This window comes from Neofelis nebulosa, chromosome 16 (genome assembly GCF_028018385.1).
Source record: "Neofelis nebulosa isolate mNeoNeb1 chromosome 16, mNeoNeb1.pri, whole genome shotgun sequence".
Lineage (NCBI taxonomy): Eukaryota > Metazoa > Chordata > Mammalia > Carnivora > Felidae > Neofelis > Neofelis nebulosa.
In genome coordinates this window covers 18826934-18844483 of record NC_080797.1, presented here as the reverse complement: position 1 = coordinate 18844483, position 17550 = coordinate 18826934, and the positions used below count along the sequence as shown (strand labels likewise).

At 54.6% G+C, this 17550-nt stretch overlaps 1 protein-coding gene across 3 annotated transcripts in view; it reads left to right on the top strand.

Annotated features, from left to right (window-relative positions):
- The window catches only part of SAP30BP (SAP30 binding protein), a 37206-nt gene extending 21522 nt beyond the window's left edge, over window positions 1-15684 (top strand). For 2 of the 3 annotated variants that reach the window (XM_058704430.1, XM_058704429.1), the window contains 8 exons: window positions 1872-1914; window positions 7958-8046; window positions 10303-10394; window positions 11188-11248; window positions 11723-11774; window positions 12639-12697; window positions 13691-13775; window positions 14027-15684. In XM_058704430.1, coding sequence (XP_058560413.1) covers window positions 1872-1914; window positions 7958-8046; window positions 10303-10394; window positions 11188-11248; window positions 11723-11774; window positions 12639-12697; window positions 13691-13775; window positions 14027-14208 — 663 coding nt within the window. In that variant the 3' untranslated portion in view covers window positions 14209-15684. Of the gene's footprint in view, window positions 1-1145; window positions 1269-1871; window positions 1915-7957; window positions 8047-10302; window positions 10395-11187; window positions 11249-11722; window positions 11775-12638; window positions 12698-13690; window positions 13776-14026 lie in introns of all 3 variants that reach the window. The other variant, XM_058704428.1, reaches the window with a different exon arrangement.
- The last annotated feature ends 1866 nt before the right edge of the window (window positions 15685-17550 follow it).

The following is a 17550-nucleotide window of genomic DNA, read 5'->3' as shown; positions in this document are numbered from 1 at the left end:
CCTCTGGAGTAGCCCCAGTAGCATTCCCACGTGGATATCGTGGATATCGTGCCTCCTTCCTCGGCCGGGCTGGCTGAGGGGCTGGCGCCCTGCGGTGCTTTGGGAAGGAGCCCCCAGGGAGCCTTTGAATAGTTAACGGTCAGTCCTTGGATGACCAGCCAACTGGCCACGGAGGGGAGGTAGGATGTACCCAATTGATGTTTTCCCACAATTAGTACCCAGAAAGCTGTCCCCTAGAGGGAAAATTTAAGGACCTTTTACAGCCCCACGTTTTGTTGCCGCCACACTCTTTTAACATTGGTTCCTCCGGAGTCACTGCTACAAAGGGATTGTTGTGGGGCCCCTGGAGACGGGCACTCTCTGTAGAGCAGCTGATTGATGACCAACCTGAATTCGGCATGGCAGTCTTCCAGGCGGCCTCCCAACCCTTCTGTTCCTAGCTCAGGCCTGCCTCCTCTTTGCCCACCTGACTGGCAGGGGGCGAGTAGCTGGAGGAGACAGGTTGCTAAGCAGCCTGGCCTGGACGCTATGCCTGTTTCGGTCGAATGAATAGCTGCAGTGTTCAGAAGAGCGAGGGGGTTTGGGCCTTTCCCAGAATCAGGAGAGACTTTTTGGGGAAGGGGGCTAAGAACTACCATTCTTAGCACAGAGCCATTGCATGGGAGGGCTTCTGGCATCTTCCTTTCTGAAATGTTAACTTGCTGTAACATTTCTTCCCGGAAGTAAAGTACCCAGAGCCCTGCTGCTGACTCCATGTGCCCATTTTGTTCCAGAGTCGTTACTGTCTTAGACACCTCCTCCCCCACCAACCAAAGAGAAAAGAAATGAGGTCCTTTAGCTTCCCCCGAGCGCAGTTTCTGCCACTGTGATCATTAGCATATCGTGCACTTGAGGCCCCTGATCTGAGCGTGTGTGAGGGGCCAGGTTTCCCCAGAGACGGGGAAGACAGGTATGTTGTTGCCGTTGGACATTTGGGGCAGTGGAATCAAGGGTCGGCCTTCCTCCCCACCCTGCCCAGGCTTGTTGCAGAGGCTGGGACCTTCGCCTTCTCCAGGGTGATCAGGTTTAAATGAAGCACTTACTCTGAGCAGTGAAATACAGAGCAAGTCCAGCAAAATGTCTGATAAGAAACCTTTGCTCTTAAGTTTCTGCACTCGGCCAGCACTGAAGGACGTGTAGAAGTGGGCGTTGCAGGGCGGAAGTTTGCACTAAGGATCAGAGAACGCTTTTCTTTGGAGAGATACAAAGCCATTGTAAAGAGCCAAGAGGTGAGCCAAGAGAGAAGCTGCCTCCGTGCTAGGGCCTTTCTGGGGGCCTGGTTCAGTCGCTTGTTAAAGGCACAGTACATGCCTGCTCCAGGGTTCCACGAGCTGGCCCGTTACGATAAAGTCTCTCTTTTTTCCTTAGACTGAAAGTAAGAAAAATCTCTTGGGAGCAGGTAGTCTTTTGTGCTTTGGTCTTGGGATTCTCATGTTACAAAGTTGCCACCTCTTGCTTCCTCAGTACTGGGTAGGGGTGGCAGTGTCCTGGGATGGCTGACCAGGCCCCAGGGGAGACGGCGGGCAGGGTCCAGGTGTACAGGTGACGAAGGCTGGCATTGGCTCTCCTTGGCATTGGGGGATATTGGTCCCCACTGGGGGCCGCGGAGGAGAGCCTGAAGCAGGCATCCAGAGCATCTTGGCTGCTCTCATAAAGGGGGAATAGGTTCAGGGGTCCCAGAAGGCCGCCAAAGCATCGGCTCACTCTTAGGTTCTTTGTGTTGCTTTTACCTTTTCTCCTCCCTTAAAATCCTGAGTGGTTTCAGTGAAGAAAGTAACTGTGTGGGTCAGGAGCCCCGGGCTTACCTCCTTGTATTTATTTCTCTTCTGCAGGATAACCCAGAAGTAGAAAAGCGAGATCCTCAGGAATTAGTTGGTGAGTACCCCAGGGGGAGGCTCGGAGGCGGATTTCTGAGCCTTGCCCGGAGCAAACTGGCTTCCAGCCATGCAGGGCCTACCCCTGCATGGGGCTTCTCTCTGCTTCAGCCAAGGCAGCCGTTCTGCTGAGAGCCTGGTCTCTTCGTGTGCTCTCTCAGGGCCTTTGACATTTCCTAAGATGTCTGAGTAAGACGCCCAGGGAACAATTCTTCTTTGAAAATCATATTCATGGTGCATTTCACTGGGCTGTGGTCAGTTGCCAATGTTTTCAAGATGGATTTAGGGCCCCTTTCAGCTGGGAGCTCGTTCCAGTTGTGCCCTAGGCTTGTCCTCTGTCCTTGTACGCCCCCTCCCCGCTTTGCTGGCATATTCATGTACTCAAGAAGCAAATATGTGGCCTCTGCTGGCACTTTGCTCTGTCCCCAGGAGGGAACATGCCTCGTAGCCCCAGAGTCCAAGACCCTTTTGGCTTGTGGGCCAGGGCAGTTCTGTTTCCGAAAAGTGGCATCCCAGTCCCTATGCTAACTCTGGTCTCTTAATCCTTTTTTAGAAAGTACCTCGACTCTGTCAGTTTGGTCACAGACTTTGTAACAGCTCTGCCACAGCCTGTCCAAACGTCATGGAGAGGGCGACCCTCCCTCCATGTGGTTAACTGTGACCATCTCTCCCTGCCTGCTCTGTTAATCTACACAGAGCAGGGGTTCTGCTTCAAAGGCAGCCTACGGAACCTTCCCCTGTGCTTCCAGATGGAGGCTTTGTGGCCTGCAGGCCCTCGAGCCCATCCTTTTTTTGGACAGGATCCTCTCACGGGATATAGGAGGTGGAAACCTGTCCTGTGTTCCTAACTAAAAGGATGAAAATTACCCCATTACATTTGTTCTCTGAGCAAGGATTGGGTAGGAAGGAACCCTCAATAAGCAGCCTCAACCCTCAGCAGGATTCTGCCTTTAGCCCTGAGTGTTCTGTGTGATGAACACAGTAGGAGTCTTTCAAATCCTATAAAACCCAGAATTTTCCTAGACCTCAGAGTTCACTGCTTAGAAAATGGCCGTGTAGGGGACGTGCCAGCTGGCTTTGCAAACAGAGGAAGCAGAGCACAGTCTCGTCCCAGTGGGTAATGCACAGGGGCATGTATGGATCGGAGCCTCAGTCTCCTGTTCCTTCCTGGTCTTACCAGTCCCTGCTGTAAACTACCAAGAAATGGGGGCTAGGGGGCTGTGGGGTCAGAGCAGCCGGGAGCCCAATGCAGCAGTGAGCTCTGCCCACAGTGCTCGGCAATCAGTGGAACTGGGGGGCACATCAGCCACCTCCGCCCCAACTTCCACCTTTTCTCTCCTTGCCGTTTTGTGAAAATAGTTTTGTTGAGGTGTAGCTTACATAGGGTGAGGTTTGCCAATTTTTAGGGTGCCATTTGATCAACTTTGACAGATCCGTGTAGTCACCTATAAACTATCAACTCTAACACCTATAAACTGTAAAACACTTCTGTACAGGGGTGCCTGGGCAGCTCAGTCTTTTGAGCATCCAACTTTGACTCAGGCCATGATCTTGCTGTTTGTGAGTTCAAGCCCCACATCGGGCTCTGTGCTGACAGCTCAAAGCCTGGAGCCTGCTTCAGATTCTGTGTCTCCCTCTCTTCTCTGCCCCTCCCTCCCCCTTGTGCGTGCTCACTCACGCGCTCTCTCTCTCTCAAAAATAAACATTAAGGGGCGCCTGGGTGGCTCAGTCAGTTAAGCGTCCGACTTCGGCTCAGGTCATGATCTCACAGTTCGTGAGTTCGAGCCCCATGTCGGGCTCTGTGCTGACAGCTCAGAGCCTGAAGCCTCCTTCAGCTTCTGTGCCTCCCTCTCTCTCTGCCCCTCCCCTGCTCATGCTCTCTCTCTGTCTCAAAAATAAATAAACATTAAAAAAAATTTTTTTTAAATAAATAAACATTAAAAGAATTTTTTAAGATCCACTTCTTTGTAAAGTTGGTTTTTTTTTTTTTTAATATTTGTTTTTGAGAGGGAAGAGTGCATGAGAGCAAGGGAGGGGCAGAGAGAAGGACAAAGGATCTGAAGCAGCTCTGCACTGACAGCAGAGAGCCCAATGTGGGGCTCGAACCCACGAACTAGAAGATCATGACCTAAACTGAAGTTGGACTCTTAACCAACTGAGCCACCCAGAAGCCCCATGAAACACTTCTGTCACTCCAGGGACGCCTGGCTGGATTGGTCAGTGGAGCGTATGACCCTTGATCTCCGAGTCATGACTTCAAGTCCCACACTGGGCCTAGAGCTTACTTAAAAATTCGTTGACTAATTACTGTTTAAAACAATTAATTTCCTTCGCTCCAAAATGTTCCTTATACCTCTCCTCACAGACGATTTCCTCCCTGGGCCTCTGGCAAGCAGTGTTGTACCTTCTTCACTACAGTTTTGCCTTTTTTAGAATTTCATAAAGAGCAGGATTTCTCAGCCTTAGCACTATTGACCTTTTGGACCGGATAATTCCTTGTTGTGGGGGCCTGGCCTGTGTTTTACACGGTGTTTTAGCATCCTCGGCCTTCTGGATGCCAGTGGCACTCCCCTCCCTCTGCCACATGTGACAAGGAAAAACGTTTCTAGACATTGCCTAATGTCCCCTTGGGGACTGGGGGGAACGTAATTGCCCTCAGTTGAGAACCACTGACAGAAATGAAAGTGCCATCTTACTTTTTGTCTGGCTTCCTCCGCTTCCCATATGGTTTTGAGATCCTTCTGTGTGATTGAGCGTATCCGTAATTTCGTGTTATCGCTAAATACATTATTTTCTTGTAGGATTTACCGCCACAATTTAATCTGTGCACCACAGTAGGTATTGGAGGCTCATAGTCTCGTTTGCTCCTACTGTTTCTCACTCAGGAGGTAGTCGTTGAGGTCTGCCTGAACTCAGCTCCTTTTGTTAATAAAACGCCTCTGGAGATAGGACTCTCGGGTTGCTCCCCTGGTATGGGAAGCATTTTCCTATATGTAGGTGGCTCCAGGTTTTGTTTTCTTTTTTGCAATTAAAAACAAATTTTTATGTGTTTTATTTTCTATTTGAGAGAGACAGAGCACGAGCAGGGAAGGGGCAGAGAGACAGAGACAGAATCCGAAGCAGGCTCCAGGCTCCGAGCAGAGTTCGATTCAGGGCTCGAACTCAAGAGCAGTGAGATCATGACCTGAGCCGAAGTCAGATGCTTAACTGACTGAGGCACCCAGGCATCCCTTTATTTTTTTTATTATTATTTTTTTTTAAGTGTATTTATCTATTTTGAGAGAGAGAGTGAGCAGGGGAGGGACAGAGAGAGGGAGAGAGGATCCCAAGCAAGCTGTGTGCCATCAGCCCAGAGCCCGATGCAAGGCTCAAACTCACGAACCGTGAGATCATGACCTGAGCCGAAACCAAGAGTCGGATACTTAACTGACTGAACCACCAAGGGGCCCCTAGGTGGCCCCCGTTTAATGGAGCGAATGAAAGCAGAGCACCTGACTCGGGTTCCTCCGACACTGTGGCCGCTTGACAGCACTGAGCACACGTGGCCAGTCTGTCCCCTCCAGGCAGCCAATGGATGCCCCCTCGTCATGCCTGGAACTGTGGCCTGAGGCGGTAATCCAGTCGGCTTCTCCGTGTCTCTGGTGAACTAGAGCGCACTCCACTGCCCCCTCCCCTCCCTACAGCCCTCCCTACAGTACCCCCCAGGCACTTCTTCTCTCCCCACCATTACGTAAGCCCAGCCGACTAGCTGGTCCTGCTCAGATTCGTACCTGGCCGTCACGGATACCATGACCGTTTTTGGCTTGGATGTGCACGGGGTGAGTCACCGAGGTAGACTTCTCAGATCCTGAGTACGGCTGCCCTTCTAGAATGCCCCCAGTAGACCCCACGGGCAGCCACAGTACTGGGAGCTGCCCCCAAGGGCCTGGGCACCTTTCTCCATGGATTTCCTGGGAGCATGGTTTGAGGCCTTGTGGCCGCCCACATCACCATATGTATGTGGGGTTGATGTCGTCTACTTTAGATCATCCTGGGACTTAGGAAAGAGTCGCTGAAGGATGGCTCCTGAAGTCAGTGAAGGACGCTGTGGGAAAACGTTTATCTAATTCTCTGACTATATCCCTTCACTTGCCAGTTACTGCGGAGGAGTTCTTTTGTTCTAACCGGGGAGCTCAGGAGGGGCCCTGTCACACTATATACTGTTTGAGTCCTAGTGTGGTTGGGTTGCTGTGGCAACAGTGTCACACCCTGTTTTTCCAAAAGCCTTTCCTGGCAAATGCCAAAGGGCATTCTTTGTCTCTCCATCACATGCACACATACATTCTCCACCCCTTCTTGTGCCCAAAGCCTGCCCAGGCCCTCCTTGCTTCTGCCGTCCGGAAATAACGAGGGCCAGCTCACCCCAGCTCATTCCACTCTGAGCTGGCCTCTGCAGCCTGCATGAGCCTCAGGCTGAGACGAGGGAGAAGCCAGGACGAGACTTGAACTCCAGCCAGATAATGGGCGCCACCATCGCTGCGGGCGTCAGGAGACAGAAGGTGCTGGGCAAAGAGGAGCACGTAGGCCCCTGGCGGAAACCGCTCCTAGGCCGCACTGGTGTCCCGGGTCCACAGCAGGACATGTCGCCCCGTGTCGGTCCTCGGGCCTTCACCCAAAATGGCACGCCTAGCGCTCTGTTCTCCGGGCACGTCCAGTGAGAACCCACTGCCGGCTGTGGGAGTCTGCACGCGTAGCGCGTTATGAGACTCCGCCCCAGCCTCAGTGCAGGGTGTTTCGCAGCAGTTGAGACTGGCAAAGCCCGTGGAGCCATACCCTCAGCCCTTCTCGGCACTGAGTTCTTCGTAGTAACAGCACAACTCAGTGGAGATCAGAGTACCTTATCTGCTAAGAAAACATTAACCCAGCCCCGGTAGAAAAGAAGGCGAAGGCTGTGCTAGGCTCTCATCACGCCGTCCCGGCAGCCACTCAGGGCTGAGAGATAGTATGGCCCCGGGCCTGGCACACAGTGGGTACCCCGTAAGTACTTGCTGGGTGTTCTTGGTGCTGGTTTGTTCATTCTTTCCCTTCATCCTGCCCCACCCCACTCCGCCTGCTGTTCTCTCATTGTATGCTCCTTTTCATGAGAGAATGTTTTCAAGAGCGCAGACAGAATCTTACAACAAACAGTGCATTGTCTGAGTGACCCAGAGCACACTCTGCGGGCCCAGGGTGGCCAGAGGCTACAGGGAAGGGAGCGGAGAGTGGGAAACTTGGGTGGGCAGTGGCCGATTGCTGAGGGAACTAGCCCTCGGGAGTTGTGGTTCCTCACATCAGAATCAGGCCCTTTGTTCCCAAGAACTAGGCGGACCAAAAGAGAGTTGATTGGTTTGTTTTTAAAAGACTAAGCTAATAAGCAGCAGGTAATGTTTGAAATATTTATGCGCAGGGCGGTTTTGAATGCTTTGAATCCCAGAGCCTAGGGAACCCTGAACTCTGTTTCTCCTGTATCTTGGGTCGGATGGCCTAAGGTGAGAAGGATGACATACCAAGCAACTCTGCGAGTTTCCAGAATCCTGGGATGGTGTTGTAGGAACACAACCGGGCGGGCTGGAGCTGGCTCACTCCGTGAGCCAGTGATGCTCTCCCCACCTGGGCCTCGGTCCAGCGACGAGAGAACGAATACCCCGGAATCTGGCAGACACTGTAGATCACAGCTCTTCCCCTCCTCACCTCCCACCCCCCAGCTGGCTGTTAAACATTTACCAGCACACCCTGCACGTACCCTTTCCTTCAAAGTTAACTGCTGGGCTCCCCTCTTCCCCCGGGTTGGCACATGCTGGCTCCTTCTGGTCATTTGATCTCAACTCAGATGGCACCCGCAGAGAGGCCACTGGGAACACCATTGTACCGTTTCATAGCCTTTATCTCTCCTGGAAAACGTATGTGCCCTTTTTTTTTTTTTTTTTCCTTTTTAAACTTCATGTCTGGCCCTGATCCTTCCCCCGCCCGCAGCCATCCCCTGACATCCACACTCACAGAATTTTTCTCTCTCTGTCCTCCCACAGCCTCCTTTTCTGAAAGAGTCCGGAACATGTCGCCTGATGAAATCAAGATCCCACCTGAACCCCCTGGCAGATGTTCAAATCACTTACAAGTAAGTACAGAGCTCGGCTGATGAGGCCTGTGTAGATGAGAAAGCCTGGGTCAAGTGTCTCGTTTGGTCCGACTTTAAGAGCCCTTCCGTAAAAGAAACAGCCAGGCGGGCAGGAGCGTGCAGTCCTGGTTACCTCTCTTAGCCTGCCATCAGGAGTTTGCTCTTCCCCACCGCCACCCTCTGCCTCATCACCTGATGCTGTTCTAGCTGGGACCCCCTAGCTCGCCCTCAGGTCTGAAGCCGAGGCAGAGAAAATAAGGTACCTTCCATGCAACCCAGCTGAGCCAGTGGGGACCTTTGCCAAGAAACTGAGGGACCATTAAAATGTAAGATAAACAATGTAGAAACACCAAAACACAAGCATTTCTGTGCCTGAGATTCCTGTGCTCCTATTCCTGACGTGGCAGTTCACCAGCTTGTCTGACAGAATCGCAGACAGACGTGGCCTGAAGTTCTGAAATCCCAAGGAGATAGACTATTTCGTGCAGTTACTCCGTTGAGAGCAGGACCTCAGGGGGGGGGGGGGGGCCCTGGGGTTTGCACCTCCTTTTCAGCCCCTATGATTGTTTCCCCTTGTCCTCTGGGGGTTCCCCTGTGTGTGGAACTTTGCAACAGACCATAGGGCAGACACCCAGGGCTGCCCACTAGTGGCATCGGGTCCACCTGCTCTACCTCTCATCCCACAGATTCTGCTGGTGCCTCTGGCCACACCACAGGCCCATGGCACCATCCTGACGGATAGATGACTAAGGGGACCCGGGGCTCTGGAATGCAGCTGGCTGGGCAGGGCCAGAGTCGGGGTTGGGGGCACAGTACAGATTCTCTTCCTTTCCCAGAAGTCTCCTTCCTTTGCTGAGTTGTCCACACACACACCCCCCCCCCCCCCAGGATAGCATCTCCCCTCCCTGCCAGGCAACAAGCTGCAGCCTGTAAGGACAGTCTGGCCATCTGCCAGACAGAGACAACCGGCTGGCTCAGCCTTCAAGTTCAGTGTATTTCTCATTTTTAGATTCTCCTAATCGTGGAAACCACGACATCAAGTGAACGTTTTAGTTGACTTGAAATGGGAGAACCCATCTGATGGCCCAGAAAACCCAGAAAAGTAATCTGTAAGATACAGGTCACCCTCCATTTGCCAGGTCTTCTGTGGAAAGCCTCCCTTTGCCCTCGAAGAGATAACGTTGAAGTTTGTGGCTCTTGGTTGTCTCTTCCGTGGTAAATGTATTACAAACCTCTCTCTGCACTTCAGTGCTTCCTCTGGCCAGTCTCGGCAGAAAGATTCAGCCTTCTGACAAAGGGAGTGGATCACCTCTCCTGATGTTCCCAAAGGGCGTCACACAGGACCTCCGGCCCTGCCCACCTCCTGTCGCAGGTGAAGAGTGCCCCAAATGTTTTCCTTCTGGAGAGTCTGTGCCTTTAGCCGCCGCTAGTGGGGGAGGCTGCAGAGAGACCTTGCCCTGGGCCAGCACCAGCCTTGCTGGGTAAGACTGGTCCACCTCACAGGTGGCTCTGTCCTGAGACTCGGGTGTCTGGGGCCTCTTCACGCGCTGGAAAGTGTGGAGGCCATCTGCTGCAGGGATCATCTGTGGGCCTTGAGATACCTGTGGGACTGGTCTGCATTCCTGCCAGGTGACCCTCCTATTGCCGGTTGAGAGCCAGAGAGCAGGGGTTTTGGGGGCGGGGGGAGTTCTAATGAGATGAGCTCTTGACCCCTGACAGTGCCTCTTCATAAAGTGGTGGGGACTGGCCATCTGTGAGCCTCCCTACAAGGGACACCGTAGGAAGCTTATGAGACCAAATCCAAAAAACTCTACTCCTGCCTTCCTCCGCAAGAACTTAGCCTTCCCAGGTCTCCCACTGAGGACTTGACCCGGTGTTTAAATTCAAAACCAGCATGGAGCCCCTGCCCATCCACTCTTTGCCTGAATCCTCTTTGGATGATTCAGGAGCTGATTCACAGGTGGGGATACGTTCGTTGTCTTGTCCACGGTTTCTCTTCCTCGACCTTTTACCACCCCCTCTGCCAGCCATCCAGAGGGAGAAAGCAAAACAAAAACAGACTGATCTCAGTCTGTCTTATTTGCGCTCCGCGCCGGTCACAGGCTGGGTGGAGAAAGACAGTGTGGCTGGAGTAGGGCTGCGCATGGCTCTGTGGGTCTCCTGTGACCAAGTGTCCCCACACAGCACGTGTGACCACAGACTGGGCTTGTCGGTGGGGGGGTGGCGTCATAAGTGCCCTTCTGTTTCTCCGCCTAGGACAAGATCCAGAAGCTTTATGAGCGGAAGGTAAAGGAGGGAATGGATATGAATTACATTATCCAAAGGAAGAAAGAATTTCGGAACCCCAGGTGAGTTTCCCGTGGGCCTGCAGGGTCAGTTGAGTCGCTGATGTTGGACTGGGGACTGGGATGCCCCATGGAGGTGGCAGGGTGAGGCTCGGCTAAGATCCCCCCTCTGTCCAAAGGGGCCATCGCCCAGACTGCAGTAACACGGAAGCCAGGGTGTGGAGTGGATGCTGAGAGACCTGAGCTGGGCTGGAGGAGGCCTGGCCGGGTTCTCTTGCCCGCCCTACTCCTAAGGCACACAGCCTCACAACGTCTCAGTTTCCTCATCTCTATAATGAGGGAATTGGACTAGGCAATTCCCGTGGGTTCCTCTTTCACTTCCAGAATGTCACTGATTCTGCGTACAGATCACCGGTTTTGCGAGCAGAGCTGTGTCTGGGTCTTACTCTGTCCAGGGTCTGAGCAGGTGGTGCACCTGGGAAAGTCTGGTATGGTGGTGACCTCAAGGACGTGCCCCGGCCCTTATGTGGGCCCAACCCGGCCACACAAACTGAGGGTCAGATGTCTAGATAAGACCAAAAACAAAAACAAAAAAAAGCCCACGGCCCTTACCTGGACACCATACCCGTCCTGGCTAACGGTCCATCTCTCTGGGAGTGGGGAGGACTACGAGTGACTTCGTGTCAGGCCAGTGGACGTTTCCCGTTCTGTCGGGAAGCCTGTTTACAACAATCCAGCTGGGTTTAAAGGGTTCGTCTGAGCCCAGGAACTAGACCGTTCTGGCCTCTCAAAATCAGGTGCCACACAGGCCACGGGACTAGGGCCTGCTCAGTGCCTTCTGGCATTTTTCTTTCAGCATCTATGAGAAGCTGATCCAGTTCTGTGCAATTGACGAGCTCGGCACCAACTACCCAAAGGTACGTCCCGTGTGCAGAGGCTGAGGGTTGAGGGGAGGATACCCAGGGCCCTGTGCTCACCTCGCTGGATTCAGCCTGGAGCTGCTGAAAGGCCCGTGTAGCGGCAGTGCTGGCTGAAGAGCATGGTTCCCCGCTCCCTTGTTGGGAGTCCCCACTGCTCTGGAATAGTCCGGGGAGAGATTGCGGTGACAGACCCGGCCCCAAGCCCCAACTGATCAGTGAGAGTGGACTTGGCTGTGCTCTGATGGCACAGCCCGTCAACAGGTTCGTCCCTGCTTCAAAGTCCCAAGAGCAAATTGGCCACCCCTTTGGCTAGAAACCCAGGATAACATCTGAGTCCCTATGCCCTTAGAGCAGGGGGAGTCCAGGCCAGGAAAATCCATGGAAAGATTCGGGGAGAAGGGACTTGGGTTTCTAAACCATTGGTCATCCAGTGACCCTTGCTGGCTGCAGCATTAACTCTTTCTTTCTCAGGATATGTTTGACCCCCATGGCTGGTCCGAGGACTCCTACTATGAGGCATTAGGTAGGTGGCCGTCCATCCATCTATCCTGTCTGTTCATCCAGTCAGTCAGCCAACATGTATTTCAGGGTCCCCACTGTGTCAGGCCGTGTCGGAGGAGGTAGGTATACAGCGTTGAACAAGACAGACCCGCTCTGACTCAGGAGGCTTATGATGCGGCACAGAAGGCAGAGCGGTCCTAGCAGTGAGCATTGTTGGGGGACAGCGCCCAGGCAGGGCCATCTAGCCAGCCGAAGGGGTGGGACGGCCTTGCTGTGGGGGCCGTGTTCAAGATGAGGTTTGAAGACGTACAGAGGCCAGTCTGGCAGATGCAGACCGTGTCCCAGGCAGGGGGACGGAGTCTTCTGAAGCCGGTGAGAAAGCATTTTCTCAAGGGTCCCAGTAGGGAGAACTGGGAGGAATTACAGAGTCCGGGCCCTCAGAAGACAGATCTGAATCGGCAGCCCATGGGCCAGGTCTGGCCTGAAGATGTGTTGCGTTTGGCCCACACGTCTTATCTCGTTTTAACTTGAATCAGTTGCCAACGTTTTACCTCAAATCCGTAACGCAGCTGCTCTTGGTCAGTGGGAAGGTATTCCACCCTGGGCCTGCGTCCCCGTCCCCGCACAGTGACAGTCAGCTAGGGCTCAGGGGCAGCTCACCCCTCCAGACAAGGTCCTTTACATCTGAGGCCTCTGCTCTGTAGCTCTAAGGCCGCTTCCCTTTGCTGGTCACAAAAGGACGGTGAGACTGTGCGGCCTCGAGGCCACCTGCGTGCGGGGGTGGGGGCGTGACAAGTGCTGTTGTGGGGTCCCTCCGCCTAGAGTGTCTCTTCACGTGGGAGCTGTCCCAGGGCTGCTTTTGTTACAACTTCTCTGGTCTCTGTAGCTAAAGCCCAGAAGATCGAGATGGACAAACTGGAAAAGGCCAAAAAGGAGCGAACCAAAGTAAGTGGTGGACAAGGGCCCTGAAGGAAAAGGCAGGTGTCTAGGGTGTCGTTTCCCACCACCCCCCACCTTCAGCTTGAAGGTGCCTCTCGGTTACTTCCATTTGGTTTCTTGGGGTCTTGTGGTTTGCTGCGCGATGTCCTCCTTGGCCTCTCCCTTCCAGCTGCAGAGCCCCGGTGGCTTTCTCTTTAGTGTCATCAGTGTCCTCCCTGAGAGGTGTATTCCTTCCAAGAGTACTTACTTGGCCCCCAGATCGGATCTGCACAGTCCGCCTCAGTGCTTCCTTGCAGGTCCCATGTCTGGTGGCCGGGTGACCCCTCATTTTAGGGCTCTGAGCACCACTTCTTCCCAAGCAGCATGTTCTGGATCCTTTGGGGAACGGAAATTTGGCTCTGAGACTAAATGAGACTTGTGCCCTTTGTGAGCAGTCTCCGAGACAGAACACTGGGCCTCGGGGCACCAGCTCTGCCCATCCTTGGTTTGGTCTGACCTCCTGCAGCAGCTGTGCCCTCCAGGATGTGCCCCTGACCCCTGAGCAGAAAGGCTGCCAGCCCTCTGGAAGCCGGTGCAGGGGCGATCGGGTCTTGTCGTTCTTAGCGCTTGGTGAACTGCCCCTCTCTCTCTTTCCCTCCCCATTCCAAACCCCAGGCTTAGTGTGGGACGTGTCTGCGGCGCCTGGGGACCAAAGCTGCACTTCTCCCGTGCGGGTGGGTGCGCCTCCATCCCGGGTGCCGGGCGCAGTGGCGGGCCGGGGTGCCCTGCACGTGCAGAAACTTGGAGATACCGGGAGCATTCCGTGTCAGTTTGGAGGGCTCTCCTCGAAATGGTAGAAGTCCCTCCAACGCCTCTCCCTCCCTCAGACAGCACGACAGGGCTGCCTCCCAGTGCCTCCTGTGTATGGTGCCAGACTCTGCCGCCCGGGAGCAGACGCTGGCAGAGGATGCGGATAAACAGCTTGGCACGGGTTTTCTCTCTTTCCTCTTCCCCCTCCAGATCGAGTTTGTGACAGGCACCAAGAAAGGTACCACGACCAACGCCACGGCCACCACCACCACCACGGCCAGCACAGCGGTTGCAGGTAGCAGGCTGCCTCGTTTGGGGGAGCAGAGGCCACGGGGATCTGGGCCCAGGTTCCACCTTGCTGTGCTTCTTTCCTGACCCCAGAGTTTGTGAGGCCTCTCGGGAGCCTGGGGTGGGGTCCCCGGTTCACCGGCTGCCCCTCGCACTTCCGTGGCAGGCGGCCCCGAAGCTCTGACCGCCGCCTGCTAGAAAAGGCAGCGTCGCTCTTTGGTCTGTCTTGATCCTGACTCATCCCTTGCCTTCCTCCAGATGCCCAGAAGAGAAAGAGCAAGTGGGATTCGGCCATTCCGGTGACAACGATAGCCCAGCCAACCATCCTCACCACCACGGCCACCCTGCCAGCCGTCGTCACGGTGACCACCAGTGCCAGCGGCTCCAAGACCACGGTGATCTCGGCCGTGGGCACCATCGTGAAAAAGGCCAAGCAGTGACCCGAGGGAGCAGCCCGGGTGGCTCGGACACTCTCCCTTCCATCGAGGGGAGGGGCCGCTCCAGGACTTGATGAGAGTGCGCAACCCAGGGACCGACGCGGCACAGAGGTGCTGCTTTGTATGTTTCAGGACTGGGATCTGCTCCCGCGACGCCACCCCAAGAGGAGCCTCCGTGTGTCATCCCGGCCAGGAAAAGGACATTGCCGCAGAGGAGTCGGGTGCTCCGGAGAGCGTCCGCACACCGCTTGGGGTCTGGTGCCCTGTTAAAAGTGCTGTGTTCTTACATCTCAGCATCTTGGATGCAGTGGCCTCTGCTGTGGTCCGTTTTCAGGCACATGTGGAAGTTCCAAGTGTCCTCTCCTTTTCCCTGTTGGGGTTATTACCTCAGGGTAGGTAACGGAGTGGCCGAAGCCTGTGGCGCTAGGGGAGGCCCCGTGTCCCGGCTGTCTGCTGCCCTGATCCTGAAACCCGGCTGGTTATCAGACGAGAGCCGAGGCCTCTGCTCCCTTGGGGGCAACTGAGCCCTCTCGGACCACTCTTTGGACACACCCAGGCTTTTGAAGTCAGCCGGTTACCAGAAGGCCTGGGTTTGATCCCCAACCCACACAGCCAGAGGGGCCTCAGCGCCTGGCCAAGGTTGCCCCGGTCCTTCAGTGCCAGCCGAGCGCGGCCAGCAGGCTCCTCGCGGCGCGGGACATGACTCACCTCCTGCGCTGGCCGGCGGCAGCTCATTGTTTACGTGCGAGCCAGGCTCCTGGGAGGACCCTGCCACCCCACCTTTCCTGTGCCTGTTATCTCTGCCCCACAGCAGCATCTGGGCAGCGCCAGCGGCCGCCGGGCTCCTCTTGGGGCCAAAACAGATTTCCCAGCCGCCGTCAGCCCGAAAGCCGGGAGGAAATTCGCTTGCCTTTCTTGCTGTTTGGCAGCTCTCCGGTCCAGCGGAAGGGCTACGTGTCGGAGAGGGAAGCCGGGCCGTGAAGAGCCGGGTTGCTTCTGTGGCACGGGCAGAGCTTTAGAACGATGGTCCTCAAAGTGCACCTGGTAACTGTTGCATGACCAAAGGAGTGTGGCGATCCTGCCCTGCCGTCCCCAAAAGAAAAGTGGACTCACATTGGTCCCTTCCCCCCTCCCCCCAGCCACACACACTTGGGCACCAAGGGAGGTCCGTTGTCCCCCTCCCGTCCTTTGCTGGGACTTCGCGACCCCGGAGAGGAGCTGCTGTGCCCTGAGTCCCAAGAGGGTCTCTGAAGGCTGGCTGCCCTGCAGCCTCCAGCAGGGGCACCTCCGTAGTGTGGGGGCTCTGGGGCTCGCGCGGGAGGCTGTGTGGCACAATGGGAGTGGCACTGGACGCAGACTCGGCCCCTCTGCCCCGGATCCTGGGTTAAACTTGAAGTTGTGTGTTGGTTGGTGTGTCTTGGGCCATTGTCTCTGTGAGTCCCCTCTGTCAAATCACCGTAATAAAGCTTTGTAAGGTGATTGTGAGGAGTCCGTGAGCTGATTTACGCAAGAGCTTTATAAACTGTGAGGGACCCTGCAAGTGCGTGTTGCTGGCCTGTCCAGTGCCTTCTTGCTTTAGACCAAGGACAGAAACTCCACAGCTGATAAAAAAAAAAAAAAACAACTCCAAGGTCATGGCCCTTTGCTGTCCTCTGGGCACCCACTGCCCTCCCATTGAGCAGTAATGACCACTCGCCCAATGAGTTGGGCAGCCCCAGGGTAGCCCCCCGGAAGCCTTGTGAGTTGGATCAAGGTCTCTAATCCCTCTGAACGTTACTCTTATTGTAAAACAAGATTAGTGCCTGCCCACCTTAGTCCCACTGAGGGTGGCACGGGGTCAAATGACCAGTTTCTTTCTGTGGAAACGGTGTCACAGGCACTAGGCACCAAGTGGTTTCTGCCTGGTTTGCCCCTGCTCGCAGAGAACTCAGCCTGGTCAACCGAGCTCTCCCACCCACCCAGGCATCCCTGCCTTCTTCCTGTGCTTCTAGGAGCACGACCTTATGATCTGTCCTGGGCCAAGAGCTCTACACCTGAGATCCTGTGCTGTCCCCACATGTGTTGGGCCACTTCGGAAACCCCTTCTCTGTCGCCATCACTCCTGCTTAGTTCCGGCCCTCGTCCCTCTTGTGGCAGATTGCTCTGACCTCGTCTGTATGTTTTCTCCGTCTCTCCCGCTCCCATCCAGGTTCCATCTGGCCACCTCCTCCTCCACCCCCTCATCACAGGACTCTCGCCAGGTCGCGTGGCCCCTGCTTTCCCCCTAAGAGTCCCCCTTCGGTGTGGCAAGGGAAGGACACCAGTGGCCTTGTCACCACTCCCAGCCTCCCGAGGCCTCCAGCTCCTTTTCTCCACTGCCCTTTGACCATCCCCACCTCTGCACATGAGGCACTAACATGCAGCTCAGGCCTTCCTTCCCGGTCTCCCCTGGGCGTTCATCACTCCTTTCTCCGTGCCTTGTAACGGCTGAGCACACGTTGGGGGCCAAGACCACTCGTGTCTCCTTGTTCTCCTTGTGAGTGGAGACAGAGTGGTCAGCCACCTTGTGCCCCAAGTGCCCAGGTGACTGGAGGGACAGGGATGGAGAGGTGGTTCCTGCCCGCTTAGTCACTGGTCTGAAAGCTCCCAACCCTCGTCCCACCCGCACGGCCTTCTGTTCTGGATTACCGGCACATTGGCAATTGTTGAGGCCCAGTGATAGGCACAGAAAGGTTCATTCACTATCCCCTCCGAATTCTGTGTATGTTTAAAATCTGTTAAAGAAAAAAAAAAAAAAAATGAAAGGGCCGTTGAGCCAGAAAAGAAGAATGAGGAAGATCTCCATGGACAGATCTGGAGTGATCTCAAGGAAGGAGAAAATGACAGGGGCAGGATGCAGAACACCGCGTGTCATACACTGCCTGTTGTGAAGAAAAGAGGAAATACAAAACAAAAATGAGAGCAAAGAGATAAAAGAATAAACTCCAAGAAATTAAGAAAATTCTATAATGTTTGGGAAACATCAATATGAATTCATGATTCCAAAAAAAAAAATTTCCCAGCTGTGTCCACTGGAAGGACCCGGAAGCAGTGGCCCGTAGGAGCAGTCAGTACAAGCAGCACCCAGATCTTGACCTCATAATATGACTCCTCACAAAAAGGAACAGGGCTCCTTAGAGAAAGGGCTGATCCCGAAATCTAAGTGGGGCAGTTTATTACAGAAAGCAAGGAAGACTGACAGGAGTGTTCCAAAGGTCAATTGAACCGGTTTTGAAGGGATCTCCCACTGGCCAAATGGGATTAAATTTGAACCTTCAGAAAGAATGCAATTATTGGGGCGCCTGGGTGGCTCAGTCGGTTAAGCGT